The sequence below is a fragment of the Myotis myotis genome, unplaced genomic scaffold (assembly GCF_014108235.1).
Source record: "Myotis myotis isolate mMyoMyo1 unplaced genomic scaffold, mMyoMyo1.p scaffold_m19_p_7, whole genome shotgun sequence".
In the NCBI taxonomy this organism is placed as follows: domain Eukaryota; kingdom Metazoa; phylum Chordata; class Mammalia; order Chiroptera; family Vespertilionidae; genus Myotis; species Myotis myotis.
The window spans coordinates 76,032,951-76,060,699 of NW_023416379.1; the positions used below are offsets into that span (position 1 = coordinate 76,032,951).

At 35.6% G+C, this 27,749-nt stretch overlaps 1 protein-coding gene across 2 annotated transcripts in view; it reads right to left on the reverse strand.

The window, feature by feature from the left end:
• Nucleotides 1-3,415: 3,415 nt before the first annotated feature.
• TINAG (tubulointerstitial nephritis antigen) overlaps nucleotides 3,416-27,749 on the reverse strand; it is a 73,186-nt gene continuing 48,852 nt past the window's right edge. For both annotated transcript variants that reach the window (XM_036318363.1, XM_036318362.1), the window contains exons 10-11: nucleotides 9,225-9,270; nucleotides 3,416-4,037 (exon numbers count right to left, since the gene is read on the reverse strand). In XM_036318363.1, coding sequence (XP_036174256.1) covers nucleotides 3,903-4,037; nucleotides 9,225-9,270 — 181 coding nt within the window. In that variant the 3' untranslated portion in view covers nucleotides 3,416-3,902. The remainder of the gene's footprint in view (nucleotides 4,038-9,224; nucleotides 9,271-27,749) is intronic.

Sequence of the window (27,749 nt, forward strand, 5' to 3'; positions counted from 1 at the left end):
CCAGATGAGTACGTCTTCTTACTATTGCTTATCTCTGGACTGACTGACTACCCTCTGTTGCCTTCTCTGCTCCTCCATCACCCAAGTAACCAATTCCTTTCACTACAGTCTTTCTTTTGAAAACACATAAAACAGTATTCTTTTTTTATTTATTTACTAAATACCAACTGACTTAATTCTAAAGTATGCATTTTGAAGAGACTTTATAACGATGCATTGTAAAACCTGGGGAATCCTTTTCATTGGTTAGAATAGAATGAGAAAGACTAACATTGGGAAGCAGGAAAGGGCACCAGCCCTATCTTCAAGGTCTTTCCTGTTCCTTCCTTATGTACATTCCCTAAAGACACCCAAAGAAAGAAGCATTTTTCAAGGGAGGGGAGGTGTCAAGCTGTGATTCAATGAGCTACATTGGGACTATTTTCTCTTTCTCCAGAAAAAAAACTACATACAATAACCAGTTTAAACTGGAACCCATCAAAAGCACATAAAAGGCACATGCTTCTGATTGAGAAAAAAAGAAAACCAGATCTCAGTGCTTACTGTATTACCCAATTTCAGATACATGTTCCTGGCTGGGCTAGATGATCTTTATGGACATTTTTTTCTTGTATATTCTTAACACAAAGTACTAAAACTACATACATGCAAACAGAGACAGGAACTCTTAAATCATACGCACCAGATGTAACTAAGAAAAGCCACAGTAGTGAAACATGGGTTCATTGTACAGACTTCTTCTTGTGGGTTCTTGTCCAATGAAAATGAAGAATAAATTTGTAGACTAACAGATTTCTTTAATAAAAATGCAGAAGTTTATTGGAAGCATATACAAACTCCATCTTTGCAGGGGTTACCCCAAAGGGGACCCCCTGGGGAGAAGTCCCCAAATGGGAAAGGCCTGGTCTTTCTCTAACGGGAAAAATTTTAAAAATCCTGCCTTGTGTCCCTTTGTCTTGGTTTATATATGCTGCAGTTCTTTGTTTGAACCTGACCCTTTCTAATTGGACCTTTCATTAATTTAGGACCCCCATGCTCTCTTCATTGATTATTTTGTTACATAGTATCAGTTTCAAAAGCCAAAGTTCATGTGATGCCCCCCATCTCACTTTATAACATTCCTCTATTCTCTGTGAAAATATGTTTCCTTCTTTCCATTATCCTGTGACTTTTCTTTAACCTGTGAATGTATGTCTGCCTTCCCCCCCACCCCCACCTTTATCCTATGGCCTTTTTCTATCCTTTGTATAAGTAAGACAAGCATTTTGGTGTCTCCAAGCTGCTCAGGGCAGGGCTGCTTTTGATCTATGTTATAATTGCTTTAATTGCTCAGGCCAGAGATAGCGCTGTCCTTCACATATGCATTCCTTCCCCATGGACCCTCTTTACTCTCTAAACCAGCCTATTTTGTCACTAGAATTCCTTTCAGTTGTATATTCTTAACACAAAATACTAAAACTACATACATGCAAACAGAGACAGGAACTCTAAAGATATACACACCAGATGTAACTAAGAAAAGCCACAGTAGGAAGAGACCATCTAGTCATCAGTTAAATCAATTCTACAAATAGTGACTTAGTCCCTAGAGTGGGCAAAGGAATAGGCCAATTAGTATTTTTGAAGGTTGACAACTCAGGGCCTTTGGATAGTAAATAGAACCAAACATGCTCTTTAAAGCTGTAAAAATAAAAAGCAACATCATTCAAAGGAAGACACTGACTCACATAATTTTCTTATTCCCTTATACTTCTGTCCCAACTGGTCTCTGTCTCTCTTTTAGCTCTTAGTCCATAATTGCTGAATTAACATATCTTGTACCTTCCCATGGGGCTTACTATTATTATATTTTTTCTTTTCTTTTTTCCTCAAATCATTTGGATCAGTTTCTTCACCAGTTGGGAGAGTTAGAAGGGTAGGGAATTTTAAAACAGTAGAATCTAAGTCTACAATCTAGAATCTCACACCACAATGTGAAAATGAAGTCCAACAACTCTTGTCCATTTACATAAGAAGGACAGGTTGGGTCAACCTAATCTCATTAAGTGTTTTTAAACGAAATGTTAGTCATCTAACATTTTAGTACATTATTATCTATTACTTCTTCAGTCTTCAGCATCTAAGGAAGGTTCCGAAAGTGTTTTAACACCTTTAGCAGAGACACTGCTGGTGTCTTGCCCATGTCACCTCACCTGTGCAATTTCAGTGGACATCAACCTGATATCCAAATCCCAGAACCTGCTTTTCTTTGGCTGTGGCTCTTTTTCTTGACACTGGAACCTGCTTTTCCCGACAGTATGCCAGATCAGAACAGCCAGGGAATTCATGGACCCCAGGAACAGCTCTCAACCAATGAACTTCTTTGTCCTGTGGCATATACCTGAGGAATGTATCAACAGTCTAATCCCCAACAGAGGGATTAGAACTAGTCACCTCTGGTGGTGCTTTGTTGTTAATGCACCTTTACTGTCCATCTTCACTGCCCTGTATCACTGCCCCCTCCCTTCTCAGTGTTCCCTTCACCCACAATTTGCATTCAAAATCTTTTCTCAGGGGCTGCATCTAAAGAAACCCAAACTGAAATAAAACCAAACCATTTCTCATCTCTCTGGGGGGTCATCAGCCAGTCTCAATAAAGTGAATCAGCCTCGTGTATTTTTTCCAGGAAGGAACCATGTGAATAAAGCTGCAGCGATTGATGGAGAAAACAAGAGTTACGGCAACACTCCACCTTTCCGTGCTCCGCTTCCTCCCACGCTCAGCACACCTGGCTTATGTAATCAGGGCGTCTTTGGGCACAATGACATAGAAAACCCCATGCTGAAAATGAAGATGAAAAGTACCCAGAAACAAAGACCACGCATCTCCCACCACTGTGGTTATAACCGGCCATGCTCACTGACTGATCAGCTTTGCTTCTTCATCTATTAGTTTGCCATTTAAGATGCCGGTGGATTATGAAAACATACTATCCTTTCCCGACCATTATTTTTGGCTTTCTGTCTATAGAAAACTAAAAGTTAGATGCAAATTAGTGCCAACTTAGCTGACTTTAGAATCTCAAGCAGTGAATTATGAAAGGATTGTGATAAAGTGCCTTTATTCCATCTGACTCATGGCATCATGTTGTTGTTTGGGGGGAGGTAAATATGTTACCTTTCCAAACACAGTCTTGCAGCTGATTTTTATTGCCTCTACACAAAGTGCATTGGCTTCCAAAAATAGGGGTGTCTATGTGTCAAGACTGCACTTCTATTGTTGGCCTCTAAGGTTTTCCATTACTCACCATCTTTTCCACATTATGTGCTATTAAATAGAACCACAAAGAGTAGTTATTTGCTGTGGAGAGTTACTTTACTTTTGTGTTCAGATTGAAAATTAGTTTTAGACAAATGAAAAGAAACAAAACGTTAGCTTATTGAGAGAAACAATAATCTATTTCCATTGCTTTTGACTAAACATAAACAAGCTCTGAATTAAGGAGGAATTATTTGGTTGAAAAAAAATTGGAAAGATGCTAAATTGGCATTTCCATTGCTTTTGTTGTCTAAAGTCCTCATTGGTCCTAGAGAGAAACCATTTTGTTTACAAACAAATGCAATGGACTTTTCGGACAAGTGCCATCACACTGTGAACTATCAAAGTCAAAAAGAACATGGTTATGAGATAAAAGTAATGACAAGCAGGGAACTTGAAAGGCATGTGGCCACTCTCCTGTTCCCTCTGTTTTCATCTGCTTGGGAATGTAAAGAAAGCAGGAGCAGAGAGCCTGGGATAAAACAAGAAAGCAGGCTGATCACAATAACAAGGTGAAGAGTGCGCTGTCACAGAGAACCTCGCGCCACTTAATTTCAATTTAAGGGGTTACTGCAATGCATGGCCTATGGAAATTTAATGATACGTTATGGTTCATCTGAACTTGTCAGCTGGCCCCATGCTGCGATAATCAACTTTTCAATGTCAGACTCATTTACTCCTCGAAGAATCCTGAAATAGCCGTTCTCTCCCCATGACTTTCCCCAGGAATTGGCAGCAATCTGCACAAAAACAACAACAACAAAATGAAAAAGTTGAGTATCACACTTTGATATTTTTAAATCCTGCCTGTAAAAACAAAGGGAACTCATAGATAGCTTTACATATCTTTAGACTTATTATAAATTGTAATTATTAAAAACCTAAATATTTTCTAAATAATAATAAAATGGTTATACCATTCATCAGTTAGATGACTATACATGCACATTTATGTTGGCAACAGCCAGAATTGGTGGCCTCAGGGGACATACAAGCTACAGTTATCTACTATGTGACTGGCCCAGTGCTAGGCATGTGAGCAAAGATAAATTATGCATTATGCTGTGTTTAGGGAGCTTATATTCTAATGAAATGCAATCAACAGAAGGCAAGTGCTGAGGTAGAAAGGTGCAGATGTGCTCTGGAAGTCAGCAGAGGGGCATCTCGCCTATCTGGATGGTTCAGGGACGTTGTCATGCGGAACATGCCACATGAGATGCAGGTTAGAGCTTGAGCATAAATTAGCCAGATATAAAGAGAAGGAGGGAGATTCAGGTAAAAGGAAAAAGGAAGAGCAGAAACACCTAAGCATGAAGCAGCATGAAACTGAAATTAAGCAATGGAATTGTTATAAAATTAGATCATAAAACACAAGCAGGTGGTAGGCTATGAGGCTGGCATGTGAGGTAAAGAATTCCATACTGAGAAAATAATAGTGAAGATAATGTCAAGTATTTTAGTTGCTTCCAGCATGAGAGCAAGCTGGATTAAAATTTTCCTTGCAATATTTTGTAGGAAATGAGATGGATGAATTTAAGAAGGTAGACACAAGAGGAAGGGAAACTAGCTAGTAAACTTGTCATGATTAAGTTGGAAGGCTTAGCAGAGGCAGGAAAAATAGGAAGAGAAAGAGAGATGTTCAGAAAGTGAAGCCATTAAGAATTAAAAATGTTTTTTTTTTTTTAATTTTTAAAATATGAGTATGTTAGCAAAGGGGTTGGGATAGGTCCAGAATGACTCTTGGGTTTAGAGCTTGAGGGAGTACGTGCATAGGAAAGCAAAGCACATCAACGCGGTGTATAAAGAACAACATGAAGGCCAAAAGGGCACACAGAAGGGAGTCAGCTGACCACAACTGAATGCAACTGAAAAGCCCAGTCGGATAATAGCTGCAATTGTTCATGGGCTGGTAAATTAGAGATTTCACAACAAGAGCCTCTACACTTGCCTCACATTCACCCTACACTGAGCCTGAGATGGAAAATTGTCTTGGATGTGATCTACAGTGATATTCTCAAGGCATATATTGTTGCAGTGAGTTTTTTACTGTTTACTACCATGTAAGAGAGGGCAGGTTTACTCAGCATCAAAATTGTCGGCTTTAAAAAAAAATCTGATTTTCATAATTTCTTTTAAGATTGGACTCTTTTGCCTGGACTCTTTTGTATGAATTTTAGGATTGTTTTATCAGTTTCCGTAGAAAATATCTAAGTATCCACAGAGCCTAAGTATCTTTTTATACTATTGTCATAGGACTTTTTGGTGTCTCTTTTTTAGATAGTTTGTTCTTAATGTGTAGAAATGCAACTGATTTTTGTGTTTATTTTGTATCCTGCAACTTTACTGAATTTATGTATTAGTTCTAATAGATTTCAATGAAGTCTTTAGGGTTTCCTATATATAAGATCATATTATTTGCAAACAGAGACAGCTTCCCTTCTTCCTTTCGAATTTGGATGCTTTTAATTTCTTTTCCTTGGCTGATTGCTCTGTTAGGACTTCCAGCCCTATATTGACTAGAAGTAAGAGCAGACATCCTTGCTTTGCTCCTGATCTTAGCATGAAAGCTTCCAACCTTTCATCATTGAATCCAATGTTTACTGTGGGTTTGTCACATATGGGCTTCATTATGTGAAGGTATGTTTTTTCTAGTCCCAATTTTCTGAGTATTTTTATCATAAAGAATGTTTGTTGAATTTTGTCGAATGCTTTGTTGTACCAAATGAAATGATCATATGAACTTATATGAATTTTATCTTTTGTTTTGTTAGTATGGTGTATTACATTCATTGATTTGCATTTGAACTATCTTTGTATTTCACAGATAAATCTAACTTGATCATGACAGATGATCCTTTTAATGTACTGGTGAAGTCAATTGGCTAGTATTTTGCTGATAGTTTTTACATCTATGTTCATCAGGGATGATGGCCTACAGTTGTCTTTTTTTTATAGTATTCTTATCTAGCCTTGTATCAGGGTAATGCCGGCCTCATAAAAGAAATTTTGGAGTGTGCCCGGCTCTTCAATTTTGGGGGGAGAATTTGAGAAGAGTTGGCATTAATTATTCACTTAATGTTTGCGGTAGAATTTACCAGTGAAACCGTTTCAACTCGGGCTTTTCTTTATTAGGAAGCTTTCGAATACCGACTCAAGTTCTTATTCACTGTTCTGTTAAGATTTTCTATTTCTTCGCGATTCAGGGTTGCCATGTTGTATGTTTCTAGGAGCTTATCTATTTCATCTAGCTTATCCGATTTGTTGGGGAAATGTTAGTCAAGAGGTACAAACTTCTAGTTATAAGATGAATAAATTCTGAGGATTTAATATACAGCATGATTATAGTTAAAAGTAATGAAATGAAACCTTGAAAGACGGCAAGAGAATGTATCTTAAATCATCTCACCATACACACAAAAAATAATAACTATATAAGGTGATGGATGTGTTAGCAAACCTTATTTTGGTAAGCTTTTCCAATACTTAATGTATATAAAATCGTCACTGTATGCACATTAAACTTACTTCAAACTTAGTCTCCTGACACACAAATTATACATATGACATAAAGATGGGTGATGTTTACTTTCAGAAATACTTTATATTCACATACACTGAGCATTAGACTGTAGACATTTGTCTAGGTAAGTGATCTGATCCCAAAGGATAATAAAATTTCTTTTATCTCCCCTAGAGAGCCAACATGTTAGAGACCAGACAAGGTCCTAAATTAAGAGCCAGGGTGCCAAGAGTATTGGAACATTATCTCCCTTGGTGTTTACCTGTCAAAAAGGATGAAACCCATCTTTTGAAGACATTATCTGGTATTTATCTGGCCCTTGAAAAGACACATTTATATTCCTAAGGGCAAAGGTAAGAACAAGGTACTTTTTTCAGCTCATCTTAATGGAATAAAAGGATATGTGTGTGTGTGTGTGTGTGTTTCCTTTCCTCCTAGGGAAGGAGGAGGTTGCTTGTCTCTCTCCTCTATATAAATGGAGAAAATCCATTGTTTTCTATCGTTCATTTATGGAGTGTAAACTGCTACCTCTATAGAAAAACCCCATTGGCTCTTAGGCTCTGTCACACACAGCACCTGCAAGACTCAAGGGTGGGGAACTAATGCTGTGACATCTGGCTGCTGATTTTATTGTACCAATAGGAACTCTTTTCTTCTGACCCAAATGCCTAATACCACTAGGACATCTCAGGCTCTTCACAATTCTTGACAAAACAGTTCAACAGTACTTAAATATGTTATAGCTTAATTAAAGCAATGTTAAATTTTATGCAAAAGTAAATCATTTCAGTGACTTGATTGAATGCATAGATTAATGTTATTCATTCACTCATTAAACAAATATTGTTTATGTTCCTACTATGTACTAGTAACTTTGCTTTGTTTTTTGGATACATTGGTAAATAAGGCAGGTATGATTCTGGCCCAAAATAAATATATATACAGTTTAGTAGAGGAAAAAGTCAGAGCATTTTTAATAAAACAAAATATGATAAATTTTCAGTCTGATTCTTGTATCCTTACAACTTATGTTAAACAATTTATCCCAAAGAATCATATTAAAAGGAAATCCTGCCCTTATCCCCATGGAATAAACTTTTCTTTAAAAATTTTTTGATAAGTAGTAAGTTCAGAATTGGTAGTAACAACAACAAAAGAAGTTTAAAAGGATAGTGTACATGTTTTGAATATATGAGTGTGAGTGAGTGTGTATGCATTGTGTGTGTGTGTGTGTGTGTGTGTGTGTGTGTGTGTACTACCCATGGGGCTCTAGGATGGAAATGATGAGGTTAAAGATAAGAGAATCACAGTTTTCCTTTGCACTTAACATTCATATTCATATTTACTCAACAAATTGCTATCAGACGCTATATGCTAAGAACTGTTGTGAGATAAATATATTAATCAAAATACTTGCTTTTTCTTTAAATACTATATTATTGTACAATTGAATAGCTATTCAAATTCACTTAATAAAAATCTCATTCAGAAACTTAATAGTAGATATTCAAATAACATAGCAAATTAATTTTAACTCTTTAACATTAATATTATTGGCTACTTCAAACTTTATTTTAATGAGAAAAATGATATTTAAGAACGCTAATTATGTACAAAGATGCATCATTCTACTTTAAGCTCCCATATATGAAGACAGATACAGATACATTCTTGGGTGGTTGATTTTGTGAGTAATTTGTGGAGAAACCTAAATAACATGTAACTCTGGTAAGTACAAGTCCTAATACATAGTGTTTTATAAGTTATAATAAGCCCTCTATTGTATGCATTCAAGCAAATATTATCACCTTTTATACTATTTCTAAAAAAACCAAAAAGTGTATCAGGACTTGAGACAATTCATCATAGTTTATTGGAATCAACTGAATATTTTAGATAATATATTTTAATATTTTAAAACTGTTTCTTATATGTAACTTTCTATTATTTTTCACACTAGACATCTTCTCTTTTTCCATAAAGAAACCTGTGTATGTTATAATTGGCAAAAACAAAATCAAAGCACTTTACCCCTATATATAAATAATTGATGCAAATGTTACAAAAGCATAATACATAGCAAAAATTCTGTAAGAAGACAAAATTGATTGACATATATGAGAGAAGTCTAACCATTCCTTTACTTTTAATAGAGATGATAATAGAAAAAAATTTTCTGATTCTCATTTTGAAATCTTTTTTTACAATTTGAAATAATAGTCATTTAGGAAAACTATCACTATAACATTAATTATTGCAATGAGTTTTGCATTGGAGAAAAATACCAGTATTACAAACAATAATTTGGTGACTTAAGATGTGATGAAATAATACAAAGCAGGGGATAGAGACACAGATGATTCTAAAATGTTCACTTCACAGCAGAAATTCAAGTAGAGTTACATACCCAAAATTTTTCTTTTCGCCCCTGGGCTCCTCTCAGTGTGCCCCATCTACAAATAATAATAATGGTAATAATAATAATAATAATAATAATAATAATAATATTGGCATACAAAAATATGCTTGTATAGTTTTTTTAACTATATCATTATTTACTTGCTCAGAATATGTTCATCTATAGCCAAAAGTTTGAAATCAAACTCACTGACTAAAGGAGGTAAGTTTTAAGACAACTGGGTTATGGAGGTTTATTTTTTGTTTCTATTTTATTTATTAATGTTTATTAAAGTACACTTGGCATAAAATAGTATGTCAATTTCAGATTTAAAACAGGGATTTGGTAGATAAATGGATAAAGAATATGTGGTGCATATATACAATAAATATTATTCAGCCATAGAAAAAGCTCACCATTTGTGACAACATGGATAAATCTAAACAGTATTATGCTAGAGAAATAAATCATACAGAGAAAGACAAATGCTCTATAATTTCATGGAGGTTTTAATGTATTTAAAGATTCCTCCTTTCTTTATATCTAGCCCTCTGAAACTCTACATAATAGCATAAATTACAAATCTCCAAGACTAATGATAAAAAACAATGTAAATATGGATCATTGTTATACATAAAAGAATTTATGTAAAAGTATTCATATGTATATAGTATTTTATACATCTAATGTGGAGTTTCTCTATACATGTGTATGTATGGAAATAAAATCCTATATTCCCAGTAATGGCCCATTTTCAGTATAACAGTTCATAAAGAACTCAAACCTACAATATCTCATTTTTTTCTCTTGACGAAAACCAGTGAGGCAAATGTTACTAATATGTTCTATTTCCCAATAAAATAACAACAAGACTTGTCCAAGATCCTAGAGTGAGAAATGTTGAACCAGGACCTCTAATCCCATGCTCTTTTTAATAAGCTGCTTTTCTTATAGATTCCCCAACTGCAATGTGTCCTGAACAGCATCAGTTTCCTGTTGAGAAACCATACTGACTATGACTTTCATGGGACTTAATAGATTGTGAGAACACAGTTCTGCCCACATATCACCCCATCAACCCATCCCTAATCACCCAGATCTCAACATCAGAGCTCCTTTGAGCTAAATCGTGGCATGCCATAACATAACGAACATTCCTGGAAGAGACACACATTTCTTGTTCAAATATTTTCAACATGTCAGTTTGCAGAAAGTTATTTTTCGTAGGGTACAGAATAGAATAATGGGGCCAAGGCACATTAAAGATGACAGGCTTATGGCAGAGATCTTGAGGCATTTAGGAAAATATACTAATGCAATTGGTTCCTTTGGCATGAGAATGAAAGGATAAAGGTGATTTGGGATAGAAAAACACTAAAGAACAATGTTTCTTTCTCTTGTTCCTGACAGAGGCTAAGAGTGCAATTACACTGATTGTCATCTCTCTTTTAGTTCTCTGCTGCACAAAAGGGGACACTTTAAGGTTTCAAATATCTGGGCAGTGTAATGGGTAAGTTTAAACTAGTTCAATTTCCAAAATCATTTTTGTACTTTTGCAATTGCATTTACATCCTTTTCATTTTTCTAAAATGCCGTCATTATTGATAAAAATGAACAGTCCTATATGTGTGTCCAAATCTTTAAAGGACATTTTGTACTTCAAGGAGTAGATCGTATCTGAAACTTCGTCACTCATTTCTACTCTCTTTTTTATCATGGCTATCAAAACAATTTCAGAAGTTTTACCACTCAATCAAACTTGCTTTTAGATGCTTTGGCTACTAGTTACCTAACATAAAATACATTTATATTTTCTCTAAACATCACTATTTATGCTCTTCTTTCCTCCATTTATATCTCTTCCTTATAAGACTAGCATTTATTTAGACAGACTGAAACCTTAATCTTACTCTTCTCTGATTGCATCTTTAAACTTGCTGCTCTAAAGCAAGTTGTACAATAGGTTCATGAGCTTGAGAGATCTTAATAGTGGCTTTTTTAGCTTCAAGTGACTGTACTTCATGTGAAGTTTATACTGCTCTTTTGAACATTTTTCTACCTCATTAAATTGTTTCAATTATTTGTTAAGATCCTTTAATGCTTATTTTCTCTTAAAATTTAGTGACATCCAGGTAAATGCCAATGTTTTTTAAAAATCTGGGCAAGTCTTAGCTCATGTAACATATTTCCCAAGGATGTCTGAGAACTGAAGGTTCCCTACATTGAGTTTACTCTCACTTCAAGCACATGATCATTTAATCTCTTCCTTCTGTATTCATTTTATATGCTCACTTTTAGATAGTTCTGGAAATACCTTTTTGCATAATATCAAAGGTCTTAGTGGAGAAACCATAAATTCTGTAGAATAAATCCTGAAAACTCATTAAAAAATAAGGTAAGATTTTATATTGCTAAGGTTATGAATATTTTTTAAAATTTTGTTGATTTTATTGGGATGACATTGGTTAATGAAGTTATATAAGTTTCAGGTGTACAATTCTATAAAACATAATCTGTATATTGTATTGTGTGTTCATCATCCCAATTCAAGTCTCCTTCCATTACCATTTATCCCCCTTTAACCCTCTTTTTCCTCCCCCTATCCTTCTTTCCTTCTGATAATCACCAAACAGGTTATAAATATCTTTGTACATGTTCCATTTTAAAAGAATGTTGTTCTTTTCAGATCACCATGATAAACAATACTATATTTCTTAAAACCCTATTTTAAACTATGTCTAGATAGTAAAATTATTGGAACCAAATAACTACTTTGCATAAGATTTTAAGTGATAACTTTTTCCTCACTTGGTTTTGATTTTCCCAAATGAGTTCAATATATTCAGTGATTATCATATTTGACATGGTAAAAAACGAAAATTAAGGTAAGCCTTTCTTAAAGTAATATTCATACTCCCATTAATATCTCGTTTTTAAAGGAGAGCACAGAATAAATACTCCATTTATCTCTGATTTTATTCAGCAAACTACTGTTTAGTATAAAGAAGATATATCTTTTGTCTTCAGAAGCTGACAATCTAATAGGAGTGATGTTGGGAAATGAAAAACAACGCATAAAATAAATTGAATTCTTTAGTTGCTACTTTTATAAAAGCATGTTTTAAATATGTCTATAGGTTACAGATGAAGAAATTAACTGTCTGTGGAAGGCAAAGACAACTTCCTTCACGTAACTGAGCTGAAATTCTTCAGCTAGAAACAGGAGTATGGAATGTTAGGCCCAATCAATTAGTGCAAAGTCAAAAGAGAGCCAGGAAAAGCTTATCTCTGCCTCATCTAAGAGCAGCCCTTGGTCCAGTGTGACTGGAGGACAGCGATGGGAGACAGGAAATCAAGTGGGGAAAGCAGATTTGGCTGTCAAGAGTGTACAAGCCTAGCAAGCTTGGCATTCACAAAGCTGGTGAGAGACATTTGACTACAGGAGGTGACATAATCCAGTTTTTCCTTCAGAGAGACAACTCTGGTGTTCCTGTGACGGATAGATTCCAGGGGCAGGAGGCTGAAGACATGAGATGAGTGCTAGAGTTAAAGCAAGAAATAATGAAATCCTGAGTAAGAATGTAAGACCCACAAAGCAAATATTGTTTATTTGTTTAACAGCTGAATCTCCAACACCTAGAACTGAGACTATTGCATAGTCAACCCTAATTAGATATTTGCTGAGCAAGGGCACTGAAGTACACTTGCAGTGGGCATGGACAGAAGGGCACAGATTTGAGATCTACTTTGGATATAAAGGTAATGGAATTTCTGGGCCAATTTATACCGACAGAAAGGGAGAAGACAGAGTCAAGGTTAACTCCGGGATTTCAAGGTTGAATGAGTAGGCATATCAAATGTGTCATTACTTGAGGTGCACTGCACGCTGCACAGAGATGTGTTCCCGACGATCAAGTTGATTTATCATTACCAAAGACAGTAATAACAGAGGGGCTTCATCTTCTTTGAGTTCTCTCTACTGATAGTGGTTCTGCACTAAATTCATGGCTTTTCAGGGTTTCTGACAGTTAAAACACTGTTAGAACCAAGGAAAGCTGATTATTAAAAGAAATTGTGGAAGAGCCTATCTGCACAGCTAGGAAGTCTTCTGTGATGAGAGTAATTATTTCCTAACTCATGTGTCAAGGTCCCAGGGGCTTAGGAATCAAGTTCCTTAAAGCAGGTCTCACATCCATCAAAGAATCTGGAGTTACAAGAACAATATCATGTTTAGTTTATACTGATGGTAGGCACATTGCACTGTAGCAGAATCGACTGGGCTCAAAAGCTGTGATGCTTCTGATGATTTACTGCTTCTCAGGTCCCCGCATGTGCCCCATAGACTTGAGGATAGGAATTCTAACTCCTGTTTTCTGGGCAGACCAATTCTCTGTTAGTGAATATAGATCCAGACAGATAAAAACAAAGTTTCTAAAAAAAAATGTATGTAGTACAGCCGACTAGAACAGGAAATTTCAAAGGAAAACAAAGTACAAATGCATAAGAAAGTCTGATACAGAACTCCTAACTTTCTTATGAAGGAAATGAAAGTCAGATAGGATACAAGCATAAAGAAATCACCAGATAAGCCTCCAGTCAATAATAATGATATGACTACTCTGGGCATAGGATTTTGTGTTCAAAGGTGACGGCAGATACATTCTCAGCTCTCTTTACACAAAAATTTGAAAAATAACTGCAGTAACAGTGAGGCAAAGATATGCAGGTTGTGGCTGCTTTATGAAAGTTCTACCAGGGACACTTAGTAACGTCATAAAAAAAATAGATACTCACACCTGGTGAGTGTGGTGATATTGAATATAATTGAGAGCTATCAGAATGTGTGAATTAATAGATCAAAGGTGAATGAAAATAGACTGCCTAGGAAAGCACCATAAAATGAGAGCATTCTCCCCTCCCATTTCATTTTTTTAAAAAAAGATTTTTAAATTGATTTTTAGAGAGAGGAAGGGAGAGGAAAAGAGAAAGAGAAATATGTGCACGGGACGACACCCAGCCAACTGAGCCACACCGGCCAGGGCTAAGATCAGGTACTTTTATTGATATGTTCTGCATAGGAACTACAAATTTTATCAAAGATTGGAGAAGCAGAGGGAGATTTCCAAAAGATGATTTTTGTATGACAATGTCAGAGGTAATTGTGTACTCCTAACATAAATTAATCATCTAATCAATGATACTTATTGAGTTGCTGACATATCTCTAATCCTACTGTATCCTAAAATTCAGGAAGCAAATATATTATAAGTATAATATCCCATGTAATTTGACCAATAAATAAAGTATGGAGGAAATTGACAACAAGGTTGTACCCAGTTTATGCTCTAGTCAAAATGATCTGCTGTTGAACTGCATTTACTATATTGACAGAACATACATTCCACAACCATGGGAAATGTACAGGGGAAAGAGGGCAAGGCTAAAACCAGTCATTATCATCAATGACAATTAATGGGGTAATATCTATGAGGCTATACTTTGAGGAAAACCTTCAGTTCTTCGATGTTAGAAATAGAAATGGCTTTTTACTGTCTCATAAAATCTTAGCATTGGAAGGAAACTCAGAGATTATAGTATACTCCAGGGGTTGGCCAACTATGACTCACAGGCAAAATTTGGCCCACTGCCTGATTTTGTAAATTAAGTTTTATGAAACAGTCAGGCTCATTCATTTCTGCATCACCTATGTCTTCTAATGGCAGAGTTGAACAGCCAAGACCATATGGTTCCCATAATTAATCGAACTCTTATCCAATTTCTTTGCTTCATACATAAGACAACTGAGGCTAAAAGAGGCTAAGTAACATTTCAAAATTTATGGTAAGTGGACAAATTGTCACAAGTGTCTAAGGAGCAATTAATAACAAAAGTGCTAAAAAGTGAGAGAAGGAGGAGGCAGAAATGGAGAGGCATGGTGGGCCTTGAATGATTTGTAGTCATCCCAAGAGGAAATGAGGACATACCTGAGAGAAGAGCATGACCTAATGCCAGGAGTCAGCCTTTGTGCATTCATAGAGAAATCATGAAAGTTTGGAGGGAGTAGAACTGTAGGCAGCCATAGAAAAATTAATCTGGTAATGGTTAACAAGAGGAACTAAAATGGAAAAGTATGAGGTTGGAGGCAGGAAGAACAGCTTGGTCATTATAGCAATATTCCAACTAGGGTTGCATTCATTCAACCATCTCATTTGTAAAATAATGAACATAATTATTACAGTGATGGTATTAGCAAGAATAATATTAAGTGCATCAATATCACAAATAGTACTGATCCATCATCTGCAAAATTTGTTTCCCTGCAACCGTTCCCTTTTTATTGCAACATAAACTTGACCTGACCTTCTCTTTGATCTTATTGAAGTAGTCAGTAATATTCTACATGCTTTTTGTTCAGGGAAGACATTATAAATAGCCATAGCCACACAGGCCTTTTAAAATTTCCCGGTTCATTCATTCATCAGAATTGTCATACATGTCACATTCCTGGAATACAGGATAATATCCCAATACAAGATTCTGAAATGGTAAGCTTGTATCATATGCTTTTAAAAATGTACAGTGATTACCCTGAAAGCACGCTCTCTTGTCACACTTCATTTGACAGAATGAAGTCAGAAGCTACTATATGGTACTTCCTACTCCTGAGGACCCCTCCCCCAATCAACATCTCTGGAAAGTCATAAACATACATTTTATCTGATCTCCATGTCAATTCTATCATATTTGGCATTTTGAGAGCAACATCTACCATAGAAGCTATTAGATTACAAAATAAAACCTCCAGAAAGAATTTATTAAGCTAATTTGGAAGGTAGCACCGTATCAGGAGATATTAAAACTTCATCACACAGGCCCCCGAAATATGAAATATCCACAGACATTACAACTCATCTCAGCAAGAGGTAAAGTATACTTTCTCAGTAAAAGTATATTTCTCAATAAAAATATACTTTCTCAGTTCTCAGCCTTACTAGAACCCATTGCTCTCTCTATATAAATCTAAGGGATTTGCCTACACTCGCTGTCTTCAATTGGACCATTTGTTGATGTACCACATCCTTCCTTGATGTTTATCAACTAGGAAATTGTTATTTCCAACCCACTTATTTCACACAATGGGCTAGAGTAAAAGACCAAACTCCTATGACTTACGTAGCTTTCTTGGTAAAAGTAGAATCATTATCTAATTTCATGAAAATTTTGTCACATTTACCAAAGAAATTAATCATTTCCTCCTACAGTCACATTTCTCCTTTCCTTTTCATCCTAACTCATCTACTTGTGTTCTCAGAGTAAGTTGGATGAAAAAAATATTAAATAACAATAAATTGGAATAATATGTATATTATATCATAGATAGTATTCATTAATGCCATAATTAGAATCAGCTCCAAGTTATACTTACAAAAATAATTCTGAAAGGAGATTCAGAGTGATAAAGAAAAAAATGTTAAGTATGAATTTTTGTAAAATTAAAGGAAGTGTAAAGCAAGTAGCCTACTAGGTGGCAGTACACTGTTTCATTTTATCCTCACAAATCAGTGAGGAAACCATTTATTATGCCAATGTAATAAATGAGAAAACAGATAGAGAGGGATTAAATAGCCTTCCTGAGATCACACAGGGAGAAGGGCAGAACTAGCATCTGAACTTGAGTTTGACTCCAAAACTCATGTTCTTCATGCTCCACAGCATGACCTCCAAACCAAGGTGAGTCCTGCACTGTCTGGAAGCAAAACAATCTTAGAGACCTTTGTGTGTGTACACATATGTACATGTTTTATACATGTTATAAGCATGTTTATAAGCCACGTTTTTATGAATGTTAAGATTTTCTAAGAATTCTTTTTAAAAGAACATGTGCACCATGACTTCACTTAAAGAAAAATAAAGCTTTTCTTTTTTGCCATTGTTGCTCTGTTTTCTATGAATGGCAATTACAGGGTAGAACGGACCTGGTCAGTGTTTGAAATGACAAATCAATGAAAGACCAATGTCAAACAAGAGAAGACAAATGGAGCACAAAGTGTCCTGTCAATATGATTCAGTGCTGACAGAGAAGGCAACACAATTCAATCAGCACTGAGAATACAGGAAAAATAAAAGCCATTTATCAGTTTCACTGTCCCCAGGTCCCTCTCCACCTCCACTCTCTGTCAATGAGTTCAGGTCAAAGGATCCCAAAAGTCTCTAGAACCTCCCAGTGGCTTACTGGATGACAGATTAATAGCTTTCCATCGTTGTGCCAAACCAGTGACCCCTATTTTATTTTATTTGTAAAGACTCTCCATGTTATTCATCTCAGTAACTCCAGCACCTAGCAAGGTGCCTAGTACATGATTATTGCTCAATAAAATTTGTTTGAAAGTTTGAGTTGAGAGTAAATTTGGGGAGCATCTATGTCAACTGAATAATTGCATTGTTCACTTTCTAATTAAGGTTCAAATATTTTTGGAAGTCATCCTATATAATAAAAGCCCAGCGATCGAATGGTGGAATGACTAGAATGACTGGTTAACCAGTCACTATGATGTGTACTGACCACCAGGGGGCAGATGCTCAATGCAGGAGCTGCCCCATGGTGGTCAGTGTGCTCCCACAGTGGGAGCACCACTCAGTTGACTAGGATAAGCGCTGCTGCTGCAGTGGGAGCAGCTGCTTAAAGGGCAGGTCCACAGCCGCTTGGCTGACCGGGATGAGTGGCTGCTCCTGCAGCAGGCAGATCCTCGCAAGCCACACCCACCACCAGGCACAAATCCTGTGCACTGGGCCACTAGTTCAGTATAATAGCCAAAGGATTTTCTTAGCCTTCATATAATCATAATGACTTTGGAAAATTTTTCATCAAATTTAATACATACACAATATGAAAATATATGAATGGCACATAAGAGAAATAAAATTCAACAGGACTTAAGATGAAGATAAAAGAATATTCTAAAGTAATTTGCACCTACAATTATAATAACTGATACAAACACAAAGACTGAGCAAGAAGAAACAACTTCCTATTAGTCTTTCTTTTTCTACAGACTGGGATATGTGTTTTATGTGACCTCTAAGCAACATTTCACACTAACCATTACCACTTCTTGGAACCCTCTCTCTTCCAGGTCTGTGTGACACCAAGGCTGGTTCTCCCTCTCTCACCAATTTTTGTTCCCTTTACTATTCTCTCCTTCATATTTGATCTTTAAATGTTGGGGTTCTTCAGGTTTCAGTCTGTAATCTTCCTATCTACTCCCATGGCTTTAGCCCATCTAAGTGATAATCATTTTCAGTGGCTTCTCTTTGGACTTACAAAATTCTATGGTTTCGCTCCGTAAATGTGTGTGTGTGTGTGTGTGTGTGTGTGTGTGTGTGTGTGTGTATTTTACATTTCCATTGGGAAGTCTCCAGAAATCTCAAACTCAATATATCTAGATTAAACTCTTGCTTTCCCTTATACCTCCATCTGCACCTCTTCCATTGTTCTCCAACTGTACAATGTGTTACTCAGAGCATCTGTGTAATGTGTTACTCAGAAAAGATACTTAGTACCTACCCTTGACGCCTGTTCAATATGTTACTCAGAAAAGATATGTGGAACCTACCCTTGACACCTTCCTCTCCAATGACTATCCCTTCCAACAAATTACCAAATCCTGTCAATTCTACCAAAAAGTATACCTCATGCTTGTTTATTCATATTCAAAACGTGCAACCTAGTCCCAGCTACTATTATTTTTTTTATTAGGACCTCCCACATTACTTTCCTAATTGTTCTTCCCCTTCCTCTTTCATCTCCATAATTTCATTCTCTAAGGATCACATAAAGTGATCTTTTTAAAAAATGCAAAATAGGCAATTTTTCTGCTGAAATTCCTTGAAAATAACTTCCCTAACACTTGGGGTGAGGTTCAAAGCCCTAACTGTAACTAAGAAGTCCCTGCAAGCTTTGTCCTGTGCCTACTTCATTTCTTGGTTTTCAACCACATTATTCATACCTGTTTCTCAGCTTTCCAATAACTCCCAGAAAACACCAAAACAGTACCTGAGAGGCAAGAATGAAGCATAATATTTGGGGCAACATAACTGTTCTAAGAAGAGTGTAATAATTTACTGTGGAATAGGAATATTTGTCCAGTAATGACGAATGCTGATTGGCACTTGGCATCACGGGCCTATCTCAGTGCAGCAGAGCTTGAGTGAAACAGTCAATATATCAAGGTAATGGAGCCAGCAGCTGTACACATCATTGTGAACTTGAATTCAAAATGTAGGCTGGGGGTTGTACCAGAGACCAAGGAGATAATAGGTGATGCTAAGAACAATCTACAACACTGTCTCTTGACAACTACAAAGTCTGGATAGATTTCTTTCTGTTCATGGAGGAGATAAAAGAGGGAACCACTTTTTAATTTGATTTTTGGTAAGAATATTTATGCATCAGAAAACCGTTACATCTGTTATTACAATAATAGTAAATATGCCAAGTATTTTAATATTACCTAACTTAATATTCTCAAAGTAAAAAAGGAAATACAAAAACATTATTATCTTGCAATGCAAGATGAACACTTTTATATATTGTATTTTTATCCCTTCTACATTCCCACACACAACTTTGTAAAAAACAATACACATGAAAAGGAAAATGGGGGGGTGGGGCTTGCAACCTAGTTTAGCATCTGGTGAAAACTGTAGTCTTACTTCCCTACTCTGATTTGGGCGGAGTTGTGGAGCCTAACGCCAGGGTCCTGCCAGCTGACTTGGAAGGAGCTGAGGAGCATGCCCCAAAAGCTCCACCAAAACTGACTTGGGCGGAGCTGTGGGGTCCCTCAGGGGCCCGCCACAGGAGGAGATATATAGGTCAGAGCCTCCCCACAAGTTCAGTTCAGGCTTTGAATCCAGAATTCCCCTGGACTAGCAGATATGAGAAATAAAGGTTAAACTTTCCTCCCTCAGAGTGCTGGCTGATCGTGCCCCCCGCACATTCTGCCACAACACCACACATACATAGAATAATATCCACATATGTATTATATAATTAAATATATATATATATACATATATATATATATAAATGGATATCATCCTCAGTTTTTTATTTAAAACATCAGAAGCCTTTTGTTAAAATGCTTTTTAAAATTTATGCACTTTAAAGAATATCCTATCAGGAATAGGAGTATGATATTGAGTTCATGGATGTGAAGCACTTAAAATAGCGCCAAGCAATTTAAACACTATACAGAGGAGTTAGCAACAATTGCTACTACTTTTCCCGTCATCATCCTGGTTCATGGGTCAGTGCTCAACCACTGAGTGACATCAGCCAGGAGACCTCACTTATTTCTTACAAACACCCTTCCATGTCCAACTTACAAAAGGCTAAACACAGCTAACTAAATAGTAGCAATAGGTTTTTGATATAGATGTGTCTGACTTCAGTACACATATTCTTAACGCTGTGTTGTGTTCCAGTGGTTTTACAAAAAAGATTAGTGGTGAAGTGCCTTGAGCTGAGTATTGATTCTACAACTAACCAGTGTGTAATCTTAATCTCTGGAAAAACTCTATGCCTGTGTTATCTTTTATAGTAGGTTACTGGGTTGATAAAATCCATGGTCCTTTTTTAGATCTTAGATAATAAAATATTTCAAGTTTGGAAAATGGTAAATTTTTAGACATTGAATCAAATTATTATTTTAATGCTTCTTTTATATTTAATATTATTTACTATCAAAATACTTAAAACTGGTAACAAAAGTGAAATAAAATAGTTTAGCATTCAAATAGCTTCAACTTTGAAAGTTGCGTTTCAGAAAGATATAAAGATCTGAGGGTATAGAGAAGAGGGGGGAAAGGATTACAAAAGTAGAATCCTTAAAAAATAAGTACAGGCTACTAAATAATAATCTTCAAAAGGCTAAAAAGGTTATTTTATCTTTTATAAAAAAAACATACTGACTCCAATTTAAGTTATTTTCTGACTCTTTTTAGTATTACTGGGAAAATAAATAGTAAAAATAATTGGATAAACAGTGAAAAAATGAAAGCAATGAAGCAATGTAAACACCATCTAGCATTAAGATAAAGTGGTAGAAATTGAATAATAGATTGAGACTATTTTGAACAATACACACCAGAATCAAGAAATTAAGAATTTAATAAGCCACAAAAATGTATTATAAAGAGTAAGGAAAGGGTGGATTATCCCATTATGTGACCCTGGTGCTTTTAAGCTCAGAGTTTGGAGGAAAAATTAGGTAGTCACTATACATCATTCACCCAAATATCTTTCAGGTAGATTGTTGACCTAATTATTTTAAAAATAGAACATAAAACCTCCATTAAAAGTTAAAATATTGTTCAGGTCAAAATCATTAAAGATAAATTTATAAAAGCCAATCACAAACGGGGATTTAGTCAATATTATAAAAGGGCTAATGCTTCCAATGCATTATGAGCTCATAGACATCCAAAATTTAAAAACTGAGACTCTATTAGGAGAATGAATAAGAGAAAAGAATAAAGAGTTTACAGTAGAAAAAAAATGCAAAGAAATAATTGAAAATTCAGCTTTTTTTTTCTAGGGTCATATCCTTCTCTACTCCCCACTTATTTAATCTCTAATGCACCAATACACTCTTAGGTGAGGTTCCCCTTCTCTCTGCCTCTATACACTTTCACCTTATTCATTCCCAAACCACTGACTTACATTATATGTTTAAGAGGATGTCTCTCCTACCACTGCATTTTAAACCCTTCAAGTGGAGGCAAGTATTTGTATGTATTTCTCAGAGCTCAGACCTGCCAATGTGTCAGGGGAAGAAAGATTCTTTTTCCATTTTGAAAGTCATTTAGTTTCTGCTACTTGCCTTGTAGCAGAAAATGAATTTCAGTTTATTGAAATCCCATTTCTTTTTTTTATGACAATTTCTGATTTCAGATATGTCTCATCTGAAAATAGAAGGATTCAGAACTAGGATGCTGAACTGAACTGTGTGAAAATGTGAAAGATTATTTGGTCTCTTTATTGGGAACATCACTTCACAGGATGAGAGGTAGAGGGGTGTCACACAGACACTTCCTGGTACTCTCACTGTAAAGCAAATTATGTTGAAGCAAAGACGCACAAATTGATCTAGAGATAACAGAGGGATGTTAAGCAACTCAGAGACAGTGAAATAGTCAGAGTTAGGCTAATCTCCAGGATAAGTCATTCAATAGAAGAATGCCCCGCTGACTTGGCCTACTTCTTAGATTCATTTTTCATTAGACTCTTCCTTCTATACTCAATCCATATTAAGTTCCTTCCAATTCCTTAAGGATGCCATATTCTCTCTCACTGTGAGATTTTGCATTTGCTGCCCATTCTTCCTGCAGTATGCTTTTCTCTTTCCAGAGACCTTCTATAATTCCTACTTGCTAAACTAAACTACAAAACATGTGCCACCTCTTTCCAGTCTTCTCTGGCCCCAGAACTGGGGTCATGTGCCTTCCTATATGAAGTACATCCTCACTAGTCAGTATAAATTCCTGTCCTATTTCCATCTCCATACTTAAGACACTGTTTATTAGCATCTGCTTCTTTCTCTTTCCAGCCTCCTCCCTGCCCTCCTTGTTTGAGAACAGGAGAAGTATATTATTATATTATTGGCATTTGTATTCTTAACATTTAGCACAACACTTCATACCTATTATGTATTTAAAGTTTCTTTTTGAAAAATTAAGCAAAAGTCTTTTTTAAAATACATGTTTATTGAATTTTAGAGAGGAAGCAAGAGGAATATATAGAGAGAAACCTAGAGAAGAAAAAAACATTATCAATAGTTTGCCTCCTTCTCACCCCCTACTGATCAAGCTCACAACTCAGGCATCTGTCCTGACCAGGAATTGAAACTGAGACCTTTTGATTCCTGGCTTGACAATCAACCACTGAGCCACAGCAGTCAGGCACAAAAGTCTTTATATAAAGATTAAAGATGTACGGTCAAAGCAAGTGAGAATAGAATTTTAGATAGAATACAAGAATGTTTATTTCTTCCCTAAGAAAATCTTTATAAAAAGAAGAAATATAGCAATTGCTTGAGAAAATCTATGTAGTAAACAGACACTGAGTGGACTATGACACTGACCTTCCTTTTTTACATAATGTGAATGTAGAATTGGAAGAATATCAATTTTGAAGTCAGAAGGATTTGAAAAGTTTTCTAAAACACTCTCAGTTTCTTATATCTGGTAAAATAGAATAATTTCCATTACATAAGGATTTTACCTGGTAAAAATGAGGACTGTAGTGCTACCTCAGTGTCTATGGATGTTAGTTATTACAAAATATATTTATTAATTTAATCAATCTCATAGAGCAGTAATTCTCAAAATTTCTCTAAAAGCGGAACACACAATCACAGAGGGCCTGGGAAATGTCAACCAAGTCAGCATTTCACAAATTTGAGTCTTTGGTTCTTTTCCGATAAATTTATATATGCAAATTTGAAATTCTACCCCACTATTTAGCTCTGTTTGTTCTGATATTAATTTAAAATGTTCTTGCCAAATCGTTTACATTTCCCTGTCACCTTTGCAACTGGGCCAGAGCCATGTGAATGGGTTCTAGCCAAAGGAATGTGAATGGAGTGAGAAGAACCATTTCTGAGTGAAGGCTTTAAAAGAAGTGAGTGTAAGAAACCCTCTTCCTTGCCCTAGCTGGTTTGGCTCAATGAATAGAGCAAGGGTCCTGGCTTCAATCGGAGTCAAGGGCACATGCCTGGGTTACAGCCTCAATCCCCAGTGTGGGGAGTGCAGGAGACAGCCAGCCAGTGATTCTCTCCCATCATTGATGTTTCTATCTCTCTCTGCCTCTGCCTTCCTCTCTGAATCAATAAAAAAATATATTTTAAAAAATAAAAATAAAAGCACTACATTAAAAGAAACCCTCCTCATGATCCTCTTCATTTTCAATAGGCTGAATGAGGTCACAATATGTAATCCTAAAAGGTGGCAGATCAACACAATAGAAAAATTTTGAGGTCCCTGAAACCATATGAAGAAGAACTACCCTAAAACTAGAATCACCCACCTTGAACTATTATGTAAACAAGAAATAAACTTCTATTAATATATTTGAAGTATTAATTATTTTGAATCTATCTGTTATCACAGCTACTCAAACCAGGGCACCCACATCACCCCCAAAAAAGAAAAAGCTAAACATTGTGCAGTTGAAACATCTCCCAAGACCCAAATTAAATGTTTTTGTATTACTTATACCAATTATCACACATTTATTTTCATTTTATAAGTAAGTGTAGTTGAAATGTTTATTAAACTGTCTTAGACCTTGTCATGCATTCAAAACCTCTAATTAAAACATCTGCTTGGAATTGATCAATTTGCCAGGGGTTAAACTTAACATAGCATGAAAACTCAGGCTTAACATTCAGTGGTTATTCAGAAAGAAAGAGGGGGGAATAAAGATGAACGAGAAAATACAAGTGATGACCCCAATAAAGCTTTGTCAATAGCACTACATAAGAATCTGTGCTCCTGGAATCCTTGATACTTATGGTAATGTATAGAAAATATAGGAAAGATGTATTAGAAATTTAACTCTGAAGCATTATTTTTATATTCTCCTAGAGGAAAAGTACCTTCACATAGGTATAGATAGGTAGATGAATATCAAAGATTTATGACTATAAAGTAGAAAATCAGTTGTTAATATAATTAGGCATTAATATAGAAAATTATGGTTCTATAACACTGTATTTATAATATTTAAAATATCAGTTCACATAATATCATTATTACATGATTAATTTTTTCTCAATAAAAAAATCTGAAAGGTAAAAATAAATTAGAGAATCATAAAATCACTGAGATTAGAATTAGCACAGCCTCTACTCCAATAATTTTTCTCCAAATCCATCAGTCCTCTTTTCATCACTCTTATTAAAGCTTTCTGTCATTCAGCAATACTTACATTAATATTCATATCCTAAACCTTTTGTTTTTCTGACTCTTCATTGCACCCATCTGGAAAACTCAGTTGGGTAAATTCAACTACCCAATGCTCTTTGTGTACACACAAGCAACTAACTACTACACACAGGAGGGCAGAATGGTAGCATTAGCAATGCATGGCAATCTCTTTGGGTTCCTCTGGGCAGCTCTCTCTCCTAAACATCTAGAGAACCATTGCAAACCATCTCTATTCTCCTCTAATTTCTGATAATGCATCCCTCCTACCATCTTTTCCCTCTACAGATAACCTTACCTTCTACTATCTGAAGATAAAAAATGAAGGTATCTGGTAGGACTTTTCCTCAACTTACCACTATCTTAAATGTTAAAACAAATTCATTGAAACTTGTCCTCTCTGCCTTTTCTCCTGATACAATAGAGTTGACAATCTCTCTCTAAGACCAATCCTCAATCCTTCCAACTTTCTGAAAAATCTTACAATAGCAACTTTTAAAGTAAAATCTCCTGGCCTCTTCTCTCTTTTTGTAGGCTCATCGTTTTTTTAGCCAATCTTTAAATATTGGATTTTTTTTCATGGCTTAGTCTCAATCAATCTTTCTGTTTTTCTTACTCTGCTCAGTCCTATCCATCTTCAGCACTTATCTCTTATGACCTTGAGGTCAGTATATCTATCTTCTCTGACACCTATCTGCAATCTTATGTCTTAAAGACACCTCAAAAATCATCACGCCCAATATTGAACTTTCCTGTCTCATTGTCCATGCGCTATTCCAAATCCACATCATGTCTGCCAGCTTTTCTCCTTCAATATTTTTGATCCATTCATGTCTCCCCAACTCTCCCACCATCTTACCAAGTCTAGACTGTTATCTTTTACTTAGGTACTACAATTTGCCTTTTTACATAACATTTTTATAGTAAAACAATCTCTCAGAGATCATGCCACCTTTCTATTTAAAAAAACTTCAGTGAGCCTGGCTGCGGTGGCTCAGTGGTTGAGCATTGACCTAGGATGTCACAGTTAGATTCCCAGTCAGGGCATATGCCTAAATTGCGGGCTCAATGCCCAATCAGGCAGAAAGCAATTGATCACTGATTCTCTCTCATCACTGATGTTTCTATTTCTCTCTCCTTCTCCCTTCCTCTCTGAAATCAATAAAGACATATTGAAAAAAAGAAAAATAAATAAATAACTTCAGTGACTTCCCTTTGCTCTTAAAATGCTTAACTAAATGCGTAACATGCTTCACTGTATTCTGTAAAATGGCCTACAAGTCTCTGCCATCTGAGGTTCAGCAATCATAGCACTGTGTTCATACAATGTTTTGTATCCTTCTGACCATAGGTTTTTTTTTACGCAAGCTGTTCCCTTTGCCTGTTCTTAAACAACCCATAAATCTCAGCTCAGATTTTTCTTCCTCAGGGACATTTCTCAGATTGTAAAGTCTAGATCAAGTATTGTATACCCTCTTACCACTTTCAACCCTGCTTTTGTAAAATGTATAATAACTTTACATTTGTTATGTGTTTTTGTTTGATATCTAGTTGCATTGGGAAGTCAAGGACTATTGTTTTATTTTTCACACATTGCCTATTACCACAGCTCTAGGAACAACATGAGTTCTATTTTTGTTGAAAACACAGAAAAAAACAAACTTAGAAATCATTCTATCTGTGCCCAAATTTAAGTCATCATGATAGATATGCACCAAGGTTTACAGAAATCTCTTCCTTGATTTTTGGATGGTTCACTAAAGCAGATGCCTTCACAGTCACTTATTGGAAACTTGTTTAATTTCTATAATTTTGCAGCATTTTAAAATGTATTTTGGGGTGTTCAATTTAATTTTAAAAACTGGCATTCTCTATCATTCATTGTGTATTTGAAAAACATCTTTGTTATTTTGTAATTGGTTCTTCCTGGATTCTTTTCATGTTTGCTTTCCTTTCAGCTTCCATTTCACAATGGTCTGTCTTCTGTCTGAGTCACTACACAATATTTATATAATGTGAAAAAGTTGATACTGTTGACATGGGGCACAGACACAAAAATTAGCACCCAAGCTCGGGTCCTTTATATAACACAATTTTAATTGTGCAGCTATGCATCAATTAGTAGAATATAAGTTTAATGAGGACCAGGATCTGTGTCTATTTTGTTCACTGAGACATCTCCGGTACCTAAAACAGCACCTGGCACTTATAGGTACTCTATGAAAACTTGTTAAATAAATAAACTTTCACATAAAATACTATTAAACAATGGAAAAATATGTCCTGAAATTATTATTCTCTTTTGACTATTTCATCAGTAAAATGCTGTCCCATAAGCAGGGGTAACAATATGAAGAAAATTCAATGTTTACCCCAATTATTTATTTTAATTGTCTAAATTTTTTTAAAAAAATATATTTTTATTGATTTCAGAGAGGGATGGAGAGGGATAGAGAGATAGCAACATTAATGATGAGACAGAATTATTGATTAGCTGCCTCCTGCATGCCCCACCCTGACCAGGAATCGAACAGTGATCTCCTGGTTCAA